This window comes from Diabrotica undecimpunctata, chromosome 3, assembly GCF_040954645.1.
Source record: "Diabrotica undecimpunctata isolate CICGRU chromosome 3, icDiaUnde3, whole genome shotgun sequence".
Taxonomy (NCBI): Eukaryota; Metazoa; Arthropoda; class Insecta; order Coleoptera; family Chrysomelidae; genus Diabrotica; species Diabrotica undecimpunctata.
This window is the reverse complement of record NC_092805.1, coordinates 174,197,026-174,221,138: the sequence shown is the minus strand read 5'-3', so window position 1 is coordinate 174,221,138 and position 24,113 is coordinate 174,197,026. Positions and strand designations below refer to the sequence as shown.

At 33.4% G+C, this 24,113-nt stretch overlaps 1 protein-coding gene across 2 annotated transcripts in view; it reads right to left on the bottom strand.

The window, feature by feature from the left end:
• The window catches only part of LOC140437853 (bicaudal D-related protein homolog), a 158,318-nt gene extending 142,178 nt beyond the window's left edge, over window positions 1-16,140 (bottom strand). For both annotated transcript variants that reach the window (XM_072527629.1, XM_072527630.1), the window contains exons 1-2: window positions 15,910-16,140; window positions 4,568-4,875 (exon numbers count right to left, since the gene is read on the bottom strand). In XM_072527629.1, the coding sequence (XP_072383730.1) occupies window positions 4,568-4,789 (222 nt within the window). In that variant the 5' untranslated portion in view covers window positions 4,790-4,875; window positions 15,910-16,140. The remainder of the gene's footprint in view (window positions 1-4,567; window positions 4,876-15,909) is intronic.
• Window positions 16,141-24,113: the final 7,973 nt, after the last annotated feature.

Sequence of the window (24,113 nt, the reverse complement as noted above, 5' to 3'; positions counted from 1 at the left end):
TCTTTTTATTAAAATCTTCAAATTTTGTTGATTGGTTTTGATTTTTTTTAAATTTGTATATATTGAATTGATTAGGGGAGCATTAGAATAAGCTAGACGTACACCAAGTTGGCAAATAAGATTGTATTTAGCCTAAAAATTGTTTTATTCATTTAAAATGTCAGTACTTATTGGACGAGGTGTTACCATATATTAAACCACGTCATACTACCTTGATTTACATTTTCATCGGCATCGCTTGCATTAGATCACCTTAGGAACGAAATTTGCGTAACTATTTAATGGCAGAAACCATCACTGGAAGTCTTCAAGGAGCTTAAGTCAACAATAAAAAATTACCAATCGTTTTTGTGGCAGGAAATTGAGAAATAAATAAACGAGCCATCGGCTTTTTTCTATTTCTTTGGAAGTCACGTTCTTGCCAAATAACAATGGATAGTAAAGCGAACGGTTCGGCATGAGCGGTAGCGGTACCACGAAATGAAAATAAGTTTTGTAAACATAATAGCACTATTTATGAAATTTTAAGGTATATTTTCTCGAATACAATAATATTTTCTTGTATTTTGGTGACATAACGATTTTGTTTTATAATAATTTGCATTGAAGTTCATTTTTGGTACACAATATTGGGGGAATTATATAATAACGTATTCGTTATAATATAACGGAATAAAAACTATATACCATCACACAAAAGCTCTATACAAATTGTAAGATAAGTATAGTCGGTTCGCTATATTTACGCGGGTTTCGGATTAAAAATTTTATTGTAAGTACCCAGTTTTAATTACCTGCTCTTTGGGGAAATATCAACTGGTCAAATGAAATGAAAAATAATCCATAACTTTTTTTAATTAAATAACAATGGAAAATCTTTTATATAATTGACAGTATAATAAGGAGAATTACTTCATTAATGGAGTCTAATGTGGCTAATATAAACCTAATAATAATTTTATATTACACTTCACACAGAAAATATGGTCTATGTATATTTGTTCCATGGAGAGAATTTCTAATGAAAAATAAAAAAATTTAACTTGCCAACAAAAATGAAAATCAGTCATTATCATCAAAAATATCATAATCGTCATCACCATCACTGTCATCACCATTAATTGTTATTATGATTGGACTTATTTCGTTTATTTTATTTTCACGAGTCCACCAATCTTCTATTAGTTTCTCGCACTTGAATATACAGTTGCACCACACTTCTGGAGTTACAATTGAAAGTACCCCTTAGAAAATATCCATGTTTCGTCTAAATATATAAAATTTGCCATTTCTTCTTTTAATTTAGAATATTTTCTTAGAAAGTTAATTCTTTTATGCACAACAGAACTTCTTTCACAAAGGGCTTTTCTGTTATCCTCCTTTTGAAATTTGAAACCCAAATTATGTATCACTTGCCATAGACTTGTTCTGCCAATTTCGTCAAATTTTCTATCTTTTAATTCCGATAGAATTGTATTTAAGGTCACATGTTCCTTGTTGGCTCGCATTCGATAAATGGTATCACGAATTTCAATTTTTTTTCCATCTGGAATATCTTTCGTTTTCAATGATAGGCGAGTTTTTCGGTGATCTTCTTTCGGCCGTTCATTATTGCGATTTTGTAATACTCCTCTTAGTTTGGTTTTTCACCAATTCCTAGAGCATCACATACGCGTTGTTGAACAGACATTACCGATTTTAAAGGACCGCCATTTTCTTTTTCATCCGTAAAATACTTATGTACACTACAAATTAGACTATCTACACCTAACACACGTCTAGGCATTTTTAAATATTTCCACCAAACATACAATGTCAACACTGGCAAAGAATCAATTCAACTGTAATATTGTAACAAATTTATACCTACCCTAATGTTATTTTAAAGTATTTTAAAATATGACCATTAATGCCTAATTTTCTGGGAAGTCGTTTACTGCAACTGGTTATTAACGAGTCATTAGCATAATTTTTTTTATCCGAAACCCGCGTAAATATAGCGAACCGACTATAAATTCTGACAGCAAAAATTAATAAATACAAAAAATTTGAACAAACATTTTTTTTTTTTTTTATTTAAACACAAAACCACATCAACCGCGCAGGGTTATTAGTGGATATAATGAATCTGCCTAATTGCTACTTTTTTAATCAAGTGATTAAACATTATATACGTGAACTGACACATAAATGACTGCAATTTATTGAATATATTACTATATAAATTATTGTTGAAGAATCAATTTACCGTATTTACAGAATATTGTGGTATTTGTTATGATGGGAACAAGATCTAGAATTTCACAGAAAATATAGTTGAAATAACTGTGCTATTTCCCAATGGGTGAAAGAAAATAATAATATATTAATGAGTTTTCAATACACTTTACATTCAAATTAATTAGTTCTTAGTTGTCATATTGTAAGAATGTCCCGATGATAAATATAGTAATGAGAAACAGGTCACTATATACCACATTTCTTAATGTCTGACATCGTTATAGTCCCATTATGTATTCAAACGGAGGTCTTCAGTAAATAAATACTCAAATTATAATAATTCCAAATTAGGTATCACATACCTTCCCGTTTGCGTCCAAAATACGGTAGAATAAGTAGGTTTTAAATTGCATGCTAAATGACAAAATGACAAATATTATGTAAGTTGAGAAGATTAAGGTATTATGATATCCACAAATCCTTGGTTTGTTACTTCTTTTCTGTCAATCTGATTTGTGTTAATGTTGGTTGTGCATACAATTTCATGTAAAATTTTTCTGGTTTTTCTAGTATTTTCACTCTGTCTGTTGTCACATTACCTTCTACACTACTTAACTGTAAGATTTCTTTTCTACTTCTTAATTTTATCTTTATGCTTATATTTTCTTCTATGGTTTGTCGTTTTTAAATGTCCAAAAAGCTCGTATTACGGCGTTCGATACGTCATTATAATATATTTCGTCATACTACGTCATTTTATGACCGAAGATTACAACCGTCTTCATAAAAGAATGTTCAAAGCAGAGATATTTATTGTTCAGAAGCTATTTTCTTGTGGCATCTTAAAGTTAATACTATTTTAATGGGAATAAGCCACAGCTGGAGTTTAAAATAAGATTATTGCGTTGTGAAGACGACTTTTGTCCCTAATGTCAGAAATAACAAAAGAAATGATTGGAATGAAAAAAATATATAACCCGAGATACATTACAACTAATAGTAGCAAAAAAGAAAATCGAAGAAGAAATATTACAAAAGTAAGCAATTGAAGAAGGAAAAACGCTAAAAAGAAAATACAGCAGGTAAGGTTTGCAACTAGCAGCTCATTACAAATGCAAATCTTTATTAATCTGTAAACCTATGACCAAAAGATTGTAAAAACTGTTGGTAATACCAAATCATTTCTTTTTTAACCATTAAGAAAAATTTAATATATGATGACAAGTTTGAATTTGATGGTAATAGAATCTTTACAGATATCGCCGCTGCAGCACATATTTCTTTGTGCTTAACAGTGGCTAGATTAGATCAATCATTGTTCAATGATATGTGTGGATGGAACCATATTTTTTTTAATAAAAATATGTTCTGGCAAAGGTATAACTTCGATCATTTGGTAAACCTACATTATAAGTCACAAAAAAATTAACAAAACTCATTAAAACATGATTGTTAATAAATTCGCTGTAAAAATAAGATATATTATATTCCGTAGGTCCTATTTTAATAAAATAAATCGAAAACTTGTTGAGGAACGCTGATTGACACAACAGAGCAGTAAAATGTTATACATAAAGATGTTGTAAAAGATATCTTCGCTTATTTGGTCTACTAGTAATATAATTATCAGCATTAGATTGCAAATCGGCCTTAGTACGTGGCTTTAGCGTTATCACAATCATGGAGCACTTTTTTAACATTTTATACAATTAAGAAGGTGAATTATATCTTTTTAACTGTTTTTAATGAACCTAATTTCCTTTCAACAAAACCAAACCAATCATTTTGTCGCTTTAATATTTATTGTGAAACCGAAGTACATAATTATATTACAGTTACAGATCACGTCTTTTTAGAGTAATACGGCTTGGAGCCTAGAAATCCCTGAAACGTCACTGCTGGAGCTTCCCGAAGTAAAACTGAAAACATACGACAACGTGTAGAGCATTATTACGACCTTTGACCTGCAACATCCATTTCTTTCTTAATTGTCGTGAGGTTTCTTCGAGCATTCACGCCGTTTAAGTTCTTTTATCAGCTGTGTGAACTTGTGAAAAACTGCTCACTCATCGTTACGGATGGAACGATAATTTTTAAAGTATTAAATTTGTGGTGCTGCAAATTGTACACACCAGAAGAGAGTCAACAGGTGTGCCACACAATGAAATATTGTTTTATATTACAAAAGAAATGCTGCTGGTTTTAGAGAAACGAGCTTTTAAGACGACTACGGGCCTATAGTTTCAAAAGGTATAAAATATATAATAAGGGAAAAAGTATTAGTTAACTATGTTTTTTGACAATCATATCACCATGTATATACACATAAATCAAAAACTGAACTTACCTCTAATTTTTTCGAATACTCCTCCTCCATTGCATCCTTCTGCCTCTTCAGTTCTTCGCTTTTCTCCAAGAGTGCTTTTCCCAATTCGGCGGCTAAAACTAAGTCGTTTTCCTTTTGTTGCAGTTGTGTCCAGATGTCTTCGTTGACTGCTCCCGCGTGGGATTGGTCTATGGCACTACGGTTTTCCATTTCTACTATGTATTCTTCTAACGATTGTAACATGGTTTAAAGTGAACAAGGCGGATTCCGGTTACGGAAAAGGGGAAACGAAATGGAAAACGACGACATTGTGACCGTAATACAGCAATCTGAAACGAAAAAGAGATATAAAATTAAAGATACAAAACCAATTTAACTGTCAAGTAGTTGATGATCATTATACGCTAATATAATAATAATATGTCTTTATGGAAATATTAATTACACAGTTATTCACTTCCAATCTGCAATTAAGTAATAGTAATTATATGTATCAGTATAAATTAAACAATCTATATTTATTTCTTTTTTATGAGAATAGGATATTCAATCATTAAAAAATGAAACTTGCTCTTTATTCCATATTGATTGACTGTTAATTAGTTCAAAAGTCGTGGAACATTAAAAATGAACTACAGCTGGTTTCAAATATAGTAGCGAGTTCCAAGAAATATTTTATGGCGAAGACAGTAGAAAAAGTATCATCAAACACAATAATCGCCAGGATTAAAATCCGGAGACCTTGCTGGCCAAACAACTGGACCGCCTCTTCAAATACAGTGGTCTTTGTAGTTATTATCAAGAAAGTCTCGTAAATACCTGTTAAATTGGGCCGGACAGCCGTCATGTAAAAACCATAAATCTATCATAAATATAAACTACATATAAAACAAATCTGATCATACATCGTATATATATAGATACCGTAGATTTATGCTATTAATAGTTCGTTCCGTTTGATTCAAAATAAACAAACCATACATAAAGTAAAGGCACTGTAAGTCATTAATCAATTCCTAACGATTTAGGTAGCACTGGAGAAAAGATGATCACTGGATCATAAAACTCAGCCAATCACAATTGAAGAATCGGTATTGTACTTACAGTCGGCGGCAGGTAGTCACAGGTAATAACGTTCATTCATAGAACAGTAGTCGATAAAGGCACTTGACATGTTGCACTCGCAACAGGTGTATTGGGACTTCTCAGGCATCGTAGATGATTTATTAAGTAAGGTAACGAATTGCGGTGGATTCAATCAGCACATCAATCATCAAATTAATGTGGGTACAGGTAAAACATCAGGTTAATCCTCACACTAGACTAGACTGGAATAGAATAGACTGAACTGAATAGATAGAGGAAGCGGCAAACAGAATTGACTTCAATTGGAAGACGTCTGTACGACAAAAGAGAAAAAAATTTAATGTAGGAAGCACTGTATGAAATTACATTTACTGCCGTTTGATAGAGGCAACCGCATGCAACAGGAACCACAACGAAAATGAACTCGATTTTCGATATTTGGACCGGCTAGGGATAAAAAAAGAGTGGGAGCATTTTTCGAAGAGTGCCACGCGAAAATGGTACTTAATTAATAAGTCCGGTGTGGCCTTATTTTCTATAACTTCTACTTTTCTTGACTAAATAGATTATTTAATAGAAGACCAACATATCCGCTTTTCTTAGAAAGTAATCTGGGTTGCTCGATAATAGAAACTAACTTCTTTGTTAAGAGGAAGGGTTTCTATTTAAATAACGAAAGCTAATAAGAGCAAGGACAACCTACTCTGAGCTATTTCGTTATTGTGTACAGGCATGACAATTCGCTCGTTGCTTATGGGTTATTTTTAAGGCATCTAGCAACGTATATAGACATAGGTAGCGTGAAAATAATTTTTTAAGAGGAATAGTTAAGAAAATTGTATACATGCTTCAAATTTATGTTAAACCTATGCTGATGCTTAAATGTTTAAACATATTATGTATTGTTACGAACATACGAATTATCTTGTGCATTATGCACATTAGAAATTTCATTTTTTGTGAATGTAGCTTTGTCGAAAACAAAATGTACCTGAAAAAAATTATCATTTTGATTTTTCTGATTTTGTAACCATCTAGCGAATTCTTTACGAGCAGGAAAATCTCCTTGTAGCAGTACTGGTACCTTTGTGAAATGAAAAGCATATAAATTTTCTACGGAAGATTTTAAAATTGTGGGATACATGAGAGTCTTCGAACGCTAATTTCTGGATTTTCTTCAATTTCCATTAAAATAACATCTTCATGTGCTGCTGTTACATAATCATGTCATCCCCGTTCATTATTTTTTGAGACCACTGAAACTGTTTCTCTTAATCGTTGATGAATAGCTCTAAATATTGAGTGAGTGAGATCACGATTGGGAAATTTTTCAGGGTCTACGTTGTGCTGCTTGAGCGTTACACCTCATTTCGCCATAAACTAAAACATATCAGAGTATTCCCCATTAGTAAAAACCATTTTTGTTGAATTAAAATTGTTATATTTGAATGCCACAAAGTAGAAAACTAAAAGGTACACTTCGCGAACTGACCACAAACAACAAAAACGTAGGTTATACTTCTGTTGTACATATTGTGATTATACTTAAAATATACGTTAAAATAACCGTTGACCTACCTAAAACGGACGTCTATGATCAATACTACAAATTAGCAATTTATGAAATCGATTCAACTCTGGAGGATTAATAATCGTACCAGTTTTCGTTTTTCTAAATAGAAGAGTTCTGGAGGTATTTAAGAAATACTAATTACAAGGCGCCATCTTCAAAGATCTCTAGCTCCCTTAGGAAGCATTTTCGGACTAGGAGAATTGGGTTAAATTGTCTTAAAATTATCTGAGAAATCTCCAGTCTTCGTTTGTTAGGAGAGTTTCTGGACACCCTGTATATATGTAAAGAAAAACAGAACACTCTTTTTGTTTGTTTCATAACCGGTTCCACAATGGTTTCTTCATCTTTATTGATTTCTTGACTGTTGTCTCCATATTAACCACTTCCCATAAAATGTTCGTCGATATTTTCTCCATCTATCAATGGTTCCGATTCGGATAAATATGGTTCTTATTGCTTCGATGAAAAAACTTTAAATTCTCAGAGAACCTTTAAGTAAATAATATTATTAGCTCTAGTTCTACACTGCTTGTACAGTATTATAAACAAATAAAAAGAGATATTTATTAAAAAAAAATTATTTTACAGGTACTATTTTTAGGTAATCCCGTAATTTAAATGGTGTATCATAAATAATTAATAAAGCATGTTCTTTACAATATGAATCACTATTGTTAAACGTTTTGCATCAAAATCCGGTTTGTTAGTCATCAGCAACTAAACCTACGTACAGTACCCAAATAATACACCAGACATTCAGGGTGATACCTGCAAATGTTGTATGTAACTTTTGTTGGATCTGGGCGTAACATTAGGACGAATAAGAGAAGAAAAAACATTAAATAATAAGTTTTTACAATTTTAATATTATATTTTTTTAGTAATCAACGAATAATTAAATGTTTTATGTGATTTTTCGACATCATAGACTAAATTTATGGAACATATTCATGTTGAATACCAATGATGAAGCGACTTATTTTTTATTCTAGGATTTGTACATTTGTTACCTGTGTTCTTCCTGTGACAAATTAGCTTATTGTACACTTTCTATTTGTGCTAGGATCGAAACCAGACCAATGATTTACAGAGTTGAAGGTTTACTATGAGATTTTTCAATGCTGAGAAGAAACTTTTTTAACAGGGGACCAATTGGACAGGACAATCAAATTTGCAAAGATTAAAATTGTCTGACAAGTTTACGATTCTTTCCCCCTTCTTATTTAAAAAGATAGACTAAAACGGAAATATAAACGAAGAATTTTGCGAAGAATAGAAGGATCATATTTCCAGTGTCCTTTCTTTTGATAATGTTGCTTTTTCATTCTTCATTTTTAATTACGCCATCTATCTAGTTCTGGACTTACAACTTTGTAAATCATTTCTAGGCGACTTTTGCTATATTTTTTTTATCCTGCGCTTATATTATAATCCATACCAGAGACATAGCCGAAGGTCATTCTTAGTCATCCGGTACATGAAATGCCTACCATAAGACGAGTTTAAAATAAATCTAATAAAATAAAAGACATAAAAAACGACTTTTATACAATTTTTATACTTTTTGGATAAAATTCCCGGTAGAGTTTGGCATTATCAAACGCAACAACGTTATTAGATATTCGCACACCTGAGTAGGAAATGAAACGTATGCGGCCGTGGGTACTGGTGGAGATCTCATCATATTTTTGTCGTCTCCTTTTTACGAGCACATGTTTCTTTCGCTTAGCTCTTAAATCAAACAAATCCGACTGTTATTACTCATAAAATTAGTTTTCTTGTAAAATGTTACAAAGACACTATTCATTGATGCTATTTTTGTAGTTTTTACTGTTGAGGTTTGAATTTGGGTAAGGGTAACCAGTTAAACTTGTATGTTTTTGTGTAAATAGGATTTAAAAAATATCCTAATAAAAGAATTTTATATATAGTGAGAGACAAAATTATGAAATAAATTCATTTTTTATCGAAAATAAGCGACTTCGTCGCTTTGAATTTGGTGACGTAATCGTAGATTTTAAATGAAAATAGGGGTCATGTGCTAGCTTATTTTAAAGGTTATTTCAATTCTCTATTTAGTGATTTAAACATTACTTACCATAATTATTTATACATGGTGGCCAAAAAATTTTTAATTAAATTAATTATAGAACAAGAATGTATGTATGTATATATATTCAGGGATTCTACAGTATTTACTGCCTTCCCTTGCTTAACCGTCTGCTAACCTTGCTTCTCCATCGTTTAGGCCTCTATTACTCATGACGTCGTCGTCTACTTTGTTCTTCCAGGATCTTCGGGGTCGTCCTCTTTTCCTCCTTCCTATGGGGCTCCATTCTTGTCGTCAATCTGTAGATTTTCTATGTCTTCTTCACTTGTAGATAGGTAATCTGTTTTCGCGAGGTTAATATCTAGGCCAGCCTTGGTATATCTTATAGCCTTTTTGTAATTTCTTCATCATGTAACTGAGGTTTTCTTGGTCTTGTGCAATCACTACTTGCTCGTCTGCAAAGTTTAACTTATATAGGTATTCGTTCCGTACCGGTACTCCCATTCCTTCGCATTTTCTTTTCCATGTAGTGAAGGCTTTCTCTAAGTATATTTCGGAGCCTTTTTGTTGTGATGAAGTATCCTATCTGAACTGTTGCCAGTTTGCTGGGCATATTTTTCTATCATCCTCATCTACACCTACTTCTACTTCCCACAGGTTGTGACATAAAGATTCTTCTAGGAGGGTTTTTCTGCTGTGATCTTGCCAGATGTCCTGCCCATCTTAGTCTTCCTATTTTTATAAAGGATACTACGTCTTTATCACCAAATATGTGTTTATATCTGTGATATATCTCGTAGTTGTACCTCCTTCTTCAAACACCATTTTCTCAGATGCCACCGATTATTCTTCTCAGGATCCTTCGTTCAAATATAAGCAGGAGATTTTCATCTGCCTTGGAAATGGTCCATGTCTCCAACCCATATATGTCAACACTGGTTGTATAAGGGTTTTGTATATGGTTATTTTTGTTTTTTGGCTTAAGTTTCTGCTTCTCGTATGTCTACTCAGTCCAAAATAGCATTTGTTTGCTAGGATTATTCTTCGCTTGATTTCTTCCGTCAAGACGTTCTCCTTGGTGATTAGGGAGCCCAAGTATGTGAATTTGTCCACCACTTTAAAGGTAGAGTTATCAACCGTGAATTGGTCGCCAATGTTTCTGGCTCTATTGTTGGGTGTTGATGTCATTATCTTAGTTTTCGCCTCATTTACTTGCAGGTCCATATTTTTTGAGGCATTTGACAAGGTGGTATACATTTCTTCTAGCTTGCGTGCTGTGCGGGCAAGTAGGTCAACATCATCTGCAAATGCCAAAATGTCAGATGATTTATTAAAAAGTTTCCTTTGTTGTCTATTTGGGCATCCCTGACCGCCTTTTCCAGAGCTATGTTGAAAAGGAGACACGCCAAGTGACCGTTGTTTACATAATATAATAATTTATATCCACCGCCTTGTATCTTACTTTAACTATTTATACTACATTTTGCTGCATGGCGAAACAAAACATTTATGTACATACGCAAAAAACTTCAATAATAATCATAAAAAAGACCATCAATGAAAACGAAATATTTTCAATGGAATCCGGAAGCATTAAAAGGACTAAAGTAGGTTTATGTTATGTTATAGTATGTTTTTGTTATTCAATATCAACATTTAAATAATTTTGATTTCGCTGACGTAATTATATAACAAAAGTTATTAAAGAAGTTGGATAAGATTATTTTTTAGCAATCGTTATAAAGTTAACAGGGTGTGAATTTATATGCTCTGAAAATAATAAAATGCATCTTTGAATGTAGCAAAAATCTCAATTTTATAATCGTTACGACGAAACTTTTGTTTTGAAATTCATTTAAGTATAACCAAATTTAAAGAAAAACTTGATAAAAATTACGAAGAAATTGAGAAAAATTGTTAGGAATATTGAAAGAAATCACCATCCTCAGTAATGGGGAAACGACAAGAGAGAGATCCTTTGTTATTGGTCTATAACAAACTCTGGTTGCACAATTTGTGGATGAATAAGTTATTTGAAAGGAAATACCTCTTCGGTCAGATGTGTGAGTGGGATCTACCAAGTTTTGTGGTGCCGTCAATATTTGTAAGATATTTATCAAGATATCTATTACTCTGTGTGTTAAATTCAACCTTTTTTTATAAGATTTCATGATCCTAAAAAATTACAGTTTTAAACCTCTTATGTCTATTTCATTAAAATTAACATTAAGTCACCCATAATAATAACAGATTAGTGCACCTCAATTTTTTTAAGATCTTTAGGCATAATGGTACATAATTTGTCTAAATCACTATCTGGAGTACAATAGTCAGCACTCTCACAGCATTTTTTAGCTTATGTTATCCCTGATATATACACTACACCTCCAGGAGACCAGACCGTCTTGCAAAATCTAGAAACAACCTTATAGCCCTTAATATAAACAGTATGTAGCTCGTCATCATAGCAGGTACAAGCCAGTGCTCATTAAGACACAAACAATCAGCTAAAACGTCATTAAGCAGTACTTCAAAAGCAAGAAAAGAGTTGGGGACCTTCATGGAACTACACCGAACGGCAAAAAAAGTAGTTACCGTATAAATTTCCGAAAATAAAAATTCATTGGAAGTTTTATGCACTGTTCATGTATGCTTTTTTGTCAATTTTGACGTTTACCTTCTAAGTTGAAAACATTTAATTAAACAGTACTTCAGCATTTCAAACGTGGATTTCGATTAAGTGAATAATTAAGATATGGTGTTATCTTCAGTAGACGTTGCTCGAATTATTGCATTGCTACAAGAAGAAGTCAAGTTAACGTATCCAAAACTTTAGGTATTTCGAAAAGTACAATACAGAGAGCTTTCCATCGCTTTATAGAGACTGGTACATACTCACGTCGACCTAGTCCCGGTTATAGAAGAGTTACCTCGCAAAAAGATCATCCTTTTATTGTAATACAACTTTTAAGAAATCGCCTTCTTCTTCTTAACATGCCATACACCAAAGTGCGTAGGCGACTATCTCATTACTAGAATTCTGTTCTTGGCGGCGTGACACAGCTCGCCTGTATTGTGTATTCCTGTCCATTCTTTAATATTCCTTAACCAGGATAATTGTTTGCGGCCGGCTCCTCTCCTACCTTCGATCTTCCCTTGTAGGATTAACTGTGGTATTTCATATTTTGCTCCTCTCAATATGTGCCCAAGGTAACCAATCTTGCGTTTTTTAATTAATTCAAAGAGTTCTCTTTCTACGCCGGCTCTCTTAAGGACGTCATCGTTTCGAACTCTATCCACCCAAGGTATGCGCATCATTCTTCTCAATGACCACATTTCAAATGCTTCAAGTTTGTTGATAGATGTTTTTTTCAAAGTCCAGTTTTCCATGCCATAAAGCAAGATGGACCATATGTAGCACTTGACCATTCTGTAGCGTATTTCGAAATTTAGGTTTTGATTACATAGGAGCGGTCTGAATTTCACAAAAGCTTGTCTTGCCATTTGTATTCGGGTTTTTATCTCTTGTTGTGGATCCGATTGGTCATTGATTGTGGTGCCAAGAAATCGCTTTTTCACTGAAAATGCTGCAAGAAACCGTCTGCATGAGGTTTGAAATGTGAATGTACATAGAGAGAAAGAGAACTAATGGCAAGAAGGCCGGCTATTGTTTCCGAGTTACATCCCAGAAGGAATCGATTAATTTTTGCTCGACATCAACACTGGGATATACAGGATTCGAGCCGAATTCTCTTTACTGGTGAATCGTGGTTCTGAAGTCGTGAGAGAGGGTTTGGAGACGGAGAAATGCCCAAGCATATATGTCGCAGAGAAGAAAGTTTTTCAGTGGTAGTGTCATGGTTTGGGCTGGAATCTCAGTTGAAGCTCGAAATGAACTTATTTTCATTAATGTATAGAGGATGTTTTGGCAGATGCACTAGTTCCATTTGGTCCATTTATTGGAAACAATATCGTCTTTATGCATGAAAATACACGGCAGCATACTGTAAGAATCGTGACAAATTACTTGGAGGGAGTAGGAATTAATACTCTAGAACGCCCAGTCTGCATCCCTGATCTGAATATCATCGAGCATCTTTGTGATGAACTTCATTGTAGGGTTAGAAGTCAACCAGACCAGACAGAAGGTATTGCAGAACTTCAAAACATGCTTCGTGAAGAATATGAACGTATTCCCTAAGTTTTTATTTAAAATGTGTGCCTTTTCCTTCCAAATCGTATGCAAAAGGTTATTGATGTTTTAGGGCATACTTAATACACGATATTAGACAATTTTGTTTAAGTTCACTCGTAATTTTTATTGTTTGTAATTCGTTTCCATATTACACTATTTTTCCTTTTGTAGCCTTCTAATTAAATCAATTATGCTAAGGTATCAGGCAGTAATGGCCATTTTTTGTTTTAAAAATGAAAGATATATAATATGAGGTAGTGCTTAACTTCCAATGAATTTTTATTTTCGAAAATTTATAGGGTGGCCAGTTTTTGCTGGTCAGTGTCTATGCTTCTGGCATTTTTGATTTTTTCTTCATGTTTATGTATAGCATCAAAAGTAGCTTGCTGTTTAAGACGTGTTACATGCAGAGACACTTTTTTTAGAACGGTCTCCACCGATTTTTTCTCGTCATTTCCCCTAATTATTGAGTCTGCGTTTACGATTCTGAGTCAATCACCTATCTCCCTTAATTTTACCTTCAGTTTCTTCTTAATTTTGTATTTCTGAATTTTTTGTTGACTTACAGAATCGTGGATGGCTAGGCTAACATATTTCCTGTTAAATACATAATATCTATTATTGTTTCCAATTATATTGTTTATCTGTTCCAAATTTCAGAATTATAATATCAGAATAGCATACAAGGTGAAAAAGATAGGCGACTGGATACTGAATAGGAAGAGATAATGGAACAATTCTATAAGCAGAATGGTAGACGGTAGAGGAGTCAATAGACAAAAAGAAGTTTGGTTCGACCAAGGAAGATGGAATGGCAATATATAACATGAAGGAACAATCCAAGGAAACAGAAACAGGCAGAATTGACTAGGAAGATAAAGATTTTGCTCAGACGTGGAGTTGCGATTACCACCTGACCATCGGACACTTAACCAATCAGAAGTTCTTCTTCTTCTTCTTGTAGTGCCTATCCGTTTCGGATGTTGACGAACAGCATGGCAATATATATTTTGCAAACTACGGCTCTGAAAAGATTTGTGGTTGTTGTGTTGAACCACGTACGTAGATTTATTTTTCAGCCATGAAATTCTTTGTCTTCCTGGTCCTCGTTTTCCTTCTACTTTTCCTTGAAGAATTAATTGCACCAACCCATATCTTTTCGCAATCAGAACTTAAATGAAGAAATTTGTCGTGAGAACAATACCACACTTAAACTTAAGCTTTTTGTCAACTACTAAATGATTCATTATCCAACATTTCATCTGACAATTGGCAAAAAGCTATAAGAGATGTTATAGCAGCGGAAGAAAAATTATGAAAACTAAATTTAGGTATTACAGAGGTCTCCTTCTTCTTCTTTTTCTAGTTCCATGACCGCCAACATAATATCGTTGGATATCATGTTGGCTACCATATTCGCTATCGTGACTTTATCGACAGCAGCTCTATATAATGTTGTGGTCGATTTTCCGTAACATTATCTTAGATTTTTCAGCCATGATGTTCTTCTTTTATCAGGAACACGTTTATTTTGGATCTTACCCTGAATGATCAGATGGACAAGTTCATATTTTTCAGGATGTCTCAAAATGTGACATATACAGATGCGTAGGATCGGTATTACAGAGTGAGGGGGAAATAGATTGAGATGCATGCAACAGAGTTACAACAGGATGGATAATATGGAAAGAGGTAAGTGGTATGTTCTTTCACAGAAAGATTCTAACGAAACGTAAACAGAAATTATTAAAAACTGTCATAAAATCAGCTACGAGAAACGTAAATAGCAGGATAATGAACATAGGAACGTATAATTTATTTTTGATATTGATACTAATAAATGAGTTAAACACATGGAAGAATAGAGCTAAACCAACGCAACATCTTGAGTGACTTACTTGATCAAGATTTGTACCTAATATTGAGAAAATTATAGTTCCTGAGATTAGCGTTTTTTGCGTTAATGAAATTTATGCAATGTTATAACGCCAACTTTACAAACGGTCTAGTTGCTTTTCTGACACCTTACTGTTAAGTAAATGTGGTTTTTTTGCATGCTTTATTGAACCTGACTTAAAAACAGGACTTTTAGGATTCTAGTAATATTTCCTGCATTTATAACTAAAATTTAAGATGTTCTTAGATCCTAGATAAGCCTGAGATATATAGTTATTATCAATTTTAAGGTAAATTCAACATGCTAGAAAAGTTTTAGCTCATAAAAAGGCTTTAAACACAATTTTGAAAAACCTACCTTCAGGCATTTGTCTTCAATTACTCTTTAATTGACAATTGAAAGTGTGTTAGTTACAATACAAACAAATGCCAGAAATGGATATCTACTATCAATAATTTATGTAAAGTACATAACAACATATTGATGTAGAGTGTAAAACTTAAGAATCAACCGCCACAAAAAGTCCCGTTAAAGATACGATCTGCATATATAAATTATTTACCTGTACAAAATAAATTAATCCAATAAAAGCACAGCTATATCCCAAAAGTAAACTGTCAAAAGCACTGAGAATCGCACAAAAACAACAAATTCAACAAACAGTCCAATTCGAATGAACAAAACACCAGACACTAGAAGTTTTTGAACCGATGCAAAGTTCCGACATTACAAACACAAACAGAACCACGAAAAGAGCTCAGCCAGCTTGTCTGGCCGGCGGTCTAAGGTAAAGTTGTTTCCATAGCCGTTTGTTTTCAAACTCGCCCGCGATTGTTACCTGGAAACGCAGCGTTGCCGCTGTTAAATATTTTACCCTCAATAATAGACTAATTTCTATATTATAATAATTCTAATTCACAAAGAATTGGCCAAATTCAATTATTCATAAATTGCTTACTTAAAATAAAATTATGTTTTTAAATTTGTAAACACCGGTGCTAGATATGTAAAATGAAAATACGAGGATGTATAGAAAAATTCTTAGTCTATTATAGTGGAAAACGAAATTTTAAAATTCATAGTATTTATTATTCAATATAGGTACTCTCCTTTTAATTGGATAAATGTATCAAACGCCTATATTCTTTGCATGTATTTCAACAAAGCTGCAACGACTCTAGACCTTTTAAAAAAATTATATCGCTCTGCAAACCAGGCCTCCACATCTTGTATCACCTCTTCGTTGGAAGAAATTGTCCGGTTTTTAGACTTTCTCAAAAAACTAAAGCAAGAACTTTTCCAACAGATTTTTGAACAATAAATTTATTAGGCCCCGAAGAACCAGAGTGTGAACCATTCTATCGATTGCTACGTTATTTCTGCGACGAATTTAGGTTTCTACTATTTCACCAAGCTTTTGTTTTCTCAATTTTGCGTCTTGTATTAATTCTGCTCTAATGGTGTCTAACTCTGTGGTGGCGGTGGCTTAATGTGTTTAAATATGAATAAGAGTGGGTTTGTTTATCTGTAATTATTTTGGTCCAGCGCTATTCAATCATATAGTCCTTATATATTTTCTTCAAACTTTTCTTTGAATGATCTTCTCTATCTTTTCAATTTTTTACTTTGTTCTATTGCTAATAATTAAGCTGCTGAAATTGGTTCACGTATAACAAATTATTTTCTTCCGGTTTACTTTATTCAGTTACCTCTTCTTCATGATTAATATATGAAGCTTCTTGACCTTTTGGATTAGTTCCAAAGTTTGCCTAGGAACTACATCACTCTTTGTCTTAATAACAAAATAACTTGCTTATTACTATCATCTTCATCAAGCTGTGCTTCATATTAATTATATAAATACAAAAAAGGACTTCATAACATAAACAGAAAAGCTTAACAAGTACATCAAAAATCAAAATTTACAAGTCCATTGTCAGACCTATAATAACATGTGGATGCGAAGCATGGACGGGAACTTAAGCTAATAAAGAAAAACTCAAAATCTTGGAAAGAAAAATACATTACATACTTCCCTTAAAAAGAGAATAAATGACGTAATATACCGAATTAAGAAGTTGCCGAAAGGTCAACCAAAAGTTGTTCACATAAATCGTCTTGCACATTGTGCTGGCTCAAATAAAACAGAAGAAACCCGAACCCTTCAACATGAGATCAAAGATGACCGGCGAATAAGCTTTAATGAGTTTATGTCAAATTACGCAGAGAGAAAGAGTGCTAGATTCGGCGTGACGACAGAAGTTCAGCAGGATCTTTTTAGTGTTGCCCAAAATCTTAAGATGACTACAGGAATCTCATCTGTATTTTATAAGAAGTTCGGTCGTTTAGACTAGTTGAAAAATCAGCAGCCTAAAGTTGGAAGAGTACTGAGATTAGAAGATGGTCCTCGATCTTTGCTGTATATGGTGACCAGGAAGTCGTATGCAGACAGGGCAAGCTACGAGTATATATGGCGTGCTCTAACTAATTTGAAGAAAATCGTGTGCAATTATGATCAATCAATTATGAAATCAAGAATTTGGCCTTACCCAAGATAGGCCATGCACTAGATAATCTGGATTAGAAGATTGTCAGAAGCATGCTTGAAGTGATCTTCCGAGAAACCGGCGTAAGAATTACTGTGTGTTGTATTAACCTAAAGAGATCGCGTCCTTCTCAGTAGACTGTTATTTCTTCTTGAGGGGGTCATGCAGAGCTGGAGAGGCCTGTAGATTCCGCCATCCTGGGCCTACATATATAGTTGCTGATCAGCACGCCTAGATCTAAGAGGGGAGCAGTGTTACGAACATGCTTTCGGCATGGCCTATGTAACGGTTGCATCTCGAAATGGCATCGAGAACCTTCGCGATGTATCGAGCGCTGTAGAAATCCATTTGTCAAACAACGACTTAGAGGTGGGACTACCCCAGAAGTTCCGAGAATAATACTTTTTGGTATATATATGTAACGATGTTATAAGTGAGTTGGAGTTGTTAAGATATTACAGAACTATAAACTTATAAATAAATATATTTATATAAATTCGAACCGCTGGACATAATGTCCAGTTTTGTAAGTTTTTTCATATTTTTAATATCATTGACTGCTACATGTCTTTGTAAGGTAACACACTTTTGTTGTAACTTCTCTATGGACGTTCGGTTTCATATTGTTCTTTTTAGATGAACTGATGATGCTTTCTGAGCAGAAAGCGAAACGTCTTCAATAAATAGATGAAGTAGCCACCTTCTTTGTCTTTTATTTCTCCACTTTGACCGAAAAACCCACCACTCTTCGAGTGTACCTTAGTTTATATATATATATATATATATATATATATATATATATATATATATATATATATATATATATATATTTATATATATATATATATGTATATATATATATACATATATATTGTCGACAATTGCTTTGTTTATCGTTTAATAAAAATGTATAATTCGAGGAATCATCGCCAATATTACATCAACAGCTATTCAATCTGGAAGGTTACGATGATTTCATTACTTTTTTACAAGTATTATATTAATACGCCCACCTATAACTCATTGTGTATTTATATATTGTTACTAAAGTATACACAGTTTCTACAATTGATATTTTTTATATGTAACTTCATTTAAAACATACGAATTTTACTCGATTCATCTTGGTTTCTTTAAAAGAGCATGGACGCTCTTGAACTTCAAGTTATAGGCTAGTGTTCTACTTTTTTCAGTCTTTCATTTGTATCACCACTTTACTATTTGACATTTCGTCGATTTCCCTCTGAACAGCATCTATCCATCTCTTTTTTTGTCGTTCTCTTCTTTGTTCCTGTTTCCCTCGCTTGTTTTAGGCTGCCTCTATATATTTTCATTTACTGCTAGTTGTTTGTCCCCTCTATTTTTCTTTGGCTGCTATCATATTTTATTAAATTTTTCTTTTTCCAGATCTTTATTTTTTCTTTCTTCGGCTTCATGCTCCATGTTGCACATGAGTATAAAACTGTTGATCAAATTATTGCTTAATATTTTGGAATTCATCTGTGCTGAATAGGTACACTGTTTGCCTTCAGTAGTGTGTTTAATGATGCTACATTTCATTAATATTTTGTCTATTTCGCTTTTCTCGCTTCCTTTATTTGGAACACTCTAATTAAACACTGAAACGTTAGTTTCTCAGTATTGTCTATTTACATTTGCCTGGCAAGTTTTCTCTAACTAAACAAATACTGATTGAGCACAATTTAATGCTGAAACTGAAACAGGTACGAAATGCGTAATCTGTAGAATGAAGCAGAGAATAATGTGACCTAGCAAGTATGTTTGTATGTTTTAATCCCTCTTGTTTATAATTTGGTTTTTAAATTGAGCATATTTTTGCATTATTCCATTTTCTTTTTTCTCTTTTTTTGAATCAATTTCACTAATTTACTTTTAGACACCAATGTTTCCTCAAAGTGTTGATTTTCCTCTGGGTACATTTTATTATGTTATAGTAAACTAATTATATTTTCTGGAAGTTTTATTGTTCGTATAAAGTTCATATTTAATCGTCTTTGACGACAATATTAAATAATAAAGTTGAAGCTAACTCGAACAAAATAAGAAATATTAAGAGTGATAGTAAATAGTGCGATACACACTGAAATCACCTCAAAATGGCGTGAACATATACACAAAAGAAACAAGAATCGACTAACACAACAAAAAATAGACTACCTACTTATGCAGAAAAAAAAATTCAATATCAATAAATAAAAAGGAAAGAAAGAGAAGAACTTTAGTAAAGGAACAGGAACAAGAAGTAGTTGACAAATAAGGAATTACCTACAAAATGTTTTTTTAAAAAAGTTAAGTAGGAAAAAAATTAGACACCGGAAGATGACGTAGGATATTATAAACCATAGAAAATAAAAATAAAATATTTGCTCAATCTTTTATAATAGATAAAATCCTAAATTACACTTAAACAATCATCATTTCATAATAGAAAACGATGCAATCCTAACAGTATTTCCAAATTTCAGCGTCGATTTGTACCTGTATCGAAAAAATAATCAATTTTATTCCCGAACACCATATGACACCGCAAAACAATAACGTAACCGATAAGATATTTGACGCAAGCTCACAGGTGAGTGCTCCTCGGCGGTGTTGCCAAGTGAGTATCATGTTTGGAATGATTTACTATATAACCCATTTTTGAATTTTTTGAAGATTGATAGCATTATACAAAAGACAAATGCGCCGATATCAGAAGGATAACACTAAATCATACAAATGAGGCAAGACAAGTTGAGAACTAAATTTCATTTATAATGCCTTTTCTAATGTTTGATAGCACGATGCTTATTACATGTTGAACCATGAACTGTTGAGGTGGGGTCCTATACGACCTCACCACATACGACAAAAATGATTTTACTTCTATTTCGTGCTAAATATTTGCTGGGATACGTAAAGGCACCACATCACCGTAACTGAAACTTTTTATTATGTAGATAATTATGTAATTACTGTTTTTTTGTAGAAAAATGGCTAGTGGGTCATCAAAAAAAGTATCCTACATTGATCCCAACTTTGAGGGGACTGCTATGCTGTGGTGTAGCGATTTGGATAGCGATACAGTAGAGGGAACAAATAATGAAGCAGAAGTCCGACACAGAGCAAAGCGAAGAAATCAATGACGAGGATATAACGGTGTTGAAACAGTTCTCTTTTAAAAGTAGTGAAGACGAACAAGCAACTAATGAAAGGAGAGTCTTTTATGGGAGGAACAGATACAAATGGGCAAAGGACAAGGGGCAAAATCCAACAACACTAGTTCTTTGGCGGTGTATCTTTACAGACGATGTTCTCTTGGAAATAATAAACAGGACAATTAAAAAACTGATACTTGCAAGAATAAAATACAAGGGCCAACAAAAAAATGAATTAGTTGATGTTGACATGGTAGAACTAAAAGCGTTCTTTGGCATTTTGTTTTTTCATCTATTTTTAAATCGAACCACGAAGATCTTGTTAGTCTTTATGCTACCGACGGAACTGGGAGGGACATTTTTGGGAGTGGACGGAACTGCGCTAACAAGAGTTTAAGTTTAGTTGGCATGTTTGAGATTCGACTGTGGTGATAGCCAAAAAGAAAAAGAGAAGACAGACAGGACAGCAGCAATATCATGGATTTTCAAAAGAAATGTTGAAAACTCGCAAGAAAACTACTGCTTACATGATTTGACATATATTGACAAAATGCTTATTGACTTTCGAGGCAGATGTAGATTTAAAGTATGTATGCCAAATAAGTCTTATAAATATGGCATCAAAATGATGACCTTATGTGACGCTCATACATCATATCTATTCAACGCTTATATTTATTCAAGAAAAGGTACTGATGGTCAAGCACTAAGAACAGATGAAAAGAAATTATCTGTTCCAACTCAAGCTATTTTGCAGTTATGCAAACCGACCTATGGTTCTAAACGAAATATACCACCATTCTCCATATTTTGAGATGAGATTGTCATATTAAATTCTTTTGCTCTTATGTTAAATCTGTGGACCAGTCTTTGCATTCTATCTTCATCTTGGACTAACAATATTGCGTCGTCTGCGTAACAGAGTATTTTTATTTCTTTGTTTCCCATTCTGTATCCTCTTCCTTTATTAACGCTTTTGATGATTTCATCCATCATCAAATTGCAGAGTATGGGGCTCAATGAATCCCCTTGTCTTATTCCGCTGCTTATCCCTATAGGTTCTGTAAGTTGTCCGTCTATTCTGACTTCCATTTTGTTGTTTTGGTAGATATTTTTGGATAGTTTTTATAATATTTAATGGAGCTTCTGTGTGATACCATACCTACTCCAGCCATCAAAACTTAGTGCTATAAACTCGTCCTAATATGGATGCATATCTAATAAAACACTTTTGTCTTGTGTTCCAAACAAGAATGGCAGTTTTAATGATTCCTTCCTTGCATAAAAACAAGGCAACTGATGCTAACACTGAAAATGAACAAATAATTTCCTTTTATAACATCACTAAAGGTGGGGTCGATAGTCTGGAACAAAAAGGCGATACTTTTTCGACAAGCAGACGCACTAGAAGGTGGACGATGGCGATTTTTTTTCAGCTCCTGAACATTTCTTCCGTAAATTCGTATGTTTTATATACATCCACAAAAAATAGGTGAACACAAATCTAGATATCAGTTTATCAAAGAGCTTGCTTTTCTCTCGTAAAACCTTAACTTCATAGAAGAATCGAGAACACACCAGTGATTCTACGGAATACCAAGAATTCCGGTAGTTCTTATTTGGGGCATATATTATAAAAACTAATATAAGGACATATCAACACCGAAGACAATTAATAATTAAAAAATATTAAGCGTGAAGGAAGACTACAATTGCATAAAAGATTTCAGCATCAACTTATTTGTATTTCAGCCTAGTTAAACTGAAGTCTTTAGTATTTTCATCCATCCATCTGGGTGTTCCAATCGAAAGGATATCACCGACACACACAGGAACACCAAAATTGTCAACCACGTATTAACGTTCCTCAAACACATATAAAATGGTCACCTTACAGTGAATTTCACCACACGGTACCATCAATTAAATATTACATCAACCAAGAAAAGGCCCTTCAGCTTTCAAGTACTGTGTGTAAGATGATGTACCGATAATTATCTCAAAAATTGATAATAAAGCTAAATGAGGAAAATTCCTAGCGATTACATCAACCTCACTCTCGTCGAATGGAAGAGAGATCCTAAATACCTGAGAATCATAATGGATCAAGGTTTAAAAAACATGTAGACACAACATTACAAAAAGCAAACATGGCTAAAGCGTCAATAAGAGGACTCACATGCAGCAAAATAAATTACAAATAAAAATAAGCGGTACAAAACAGCAGCCTATGGGAAGCCTAAATGTACCCAGATAGGTTGCTCAACGTTTCCTGACCAGAGAACTGCAGCAAGTAAAAGTGATCGACACCATGGTCAAAAGAGCCAGGATTAAGTTAGCTGATCTAGAAAACCACCCAAGCCAGATATTGCGAAAAATAATTAGGTATGATGCGTTTCATCGATGGAAGCACAAATGTCCAAAACAACAGATACTGGAAAATATGTAAAAAAGCAGATAAATTTGTAGCTCTATTAACGTAAATATTCATCAGCTCTTATCTGTCTTCGGTTCTAGCCCTATCTGATGAGTTCTTAAAAAAGACGAAACAACTCATGAAATGCAATGAACATATACGAAAGGAACAAATTTTTAGCCTCATCTATCTGGATGTCATCTGCAAATATCAGATGGTTAACCACTTGTCCAGTTATATAGTCTTACTTGTCAGTAAGATTTGCCTTTTTAATGTGTATTCCAAAAGTTTCCTGAATAACTTCCCCTTTATGTACTATGAGTTTTGAAAGACAGGCAAAGTATTCGCAGTTGTTCGAATATCTCTGCCTGTCTTTCAAAACTCACAAGATTCCTTGAACACACAATGAGTCACAAGCTCAACACACCTACTACAAATTAACTTTATATAATATATGTAAAATAAAAAAATCGTTTCCATTTCCATTTTCTTGCTCACCCCAATACACGCCTCTGCATAGTCGTCAAAAGCCTAAACACGCGCCACACTGCAGGAATTTCTATTAGACGCCGTTTCTAGGTAACAAATAAACAGTAATTCCATTAGAACAGAAAGAAATAGTACATTCCTTAGTTTTCCCGAATTA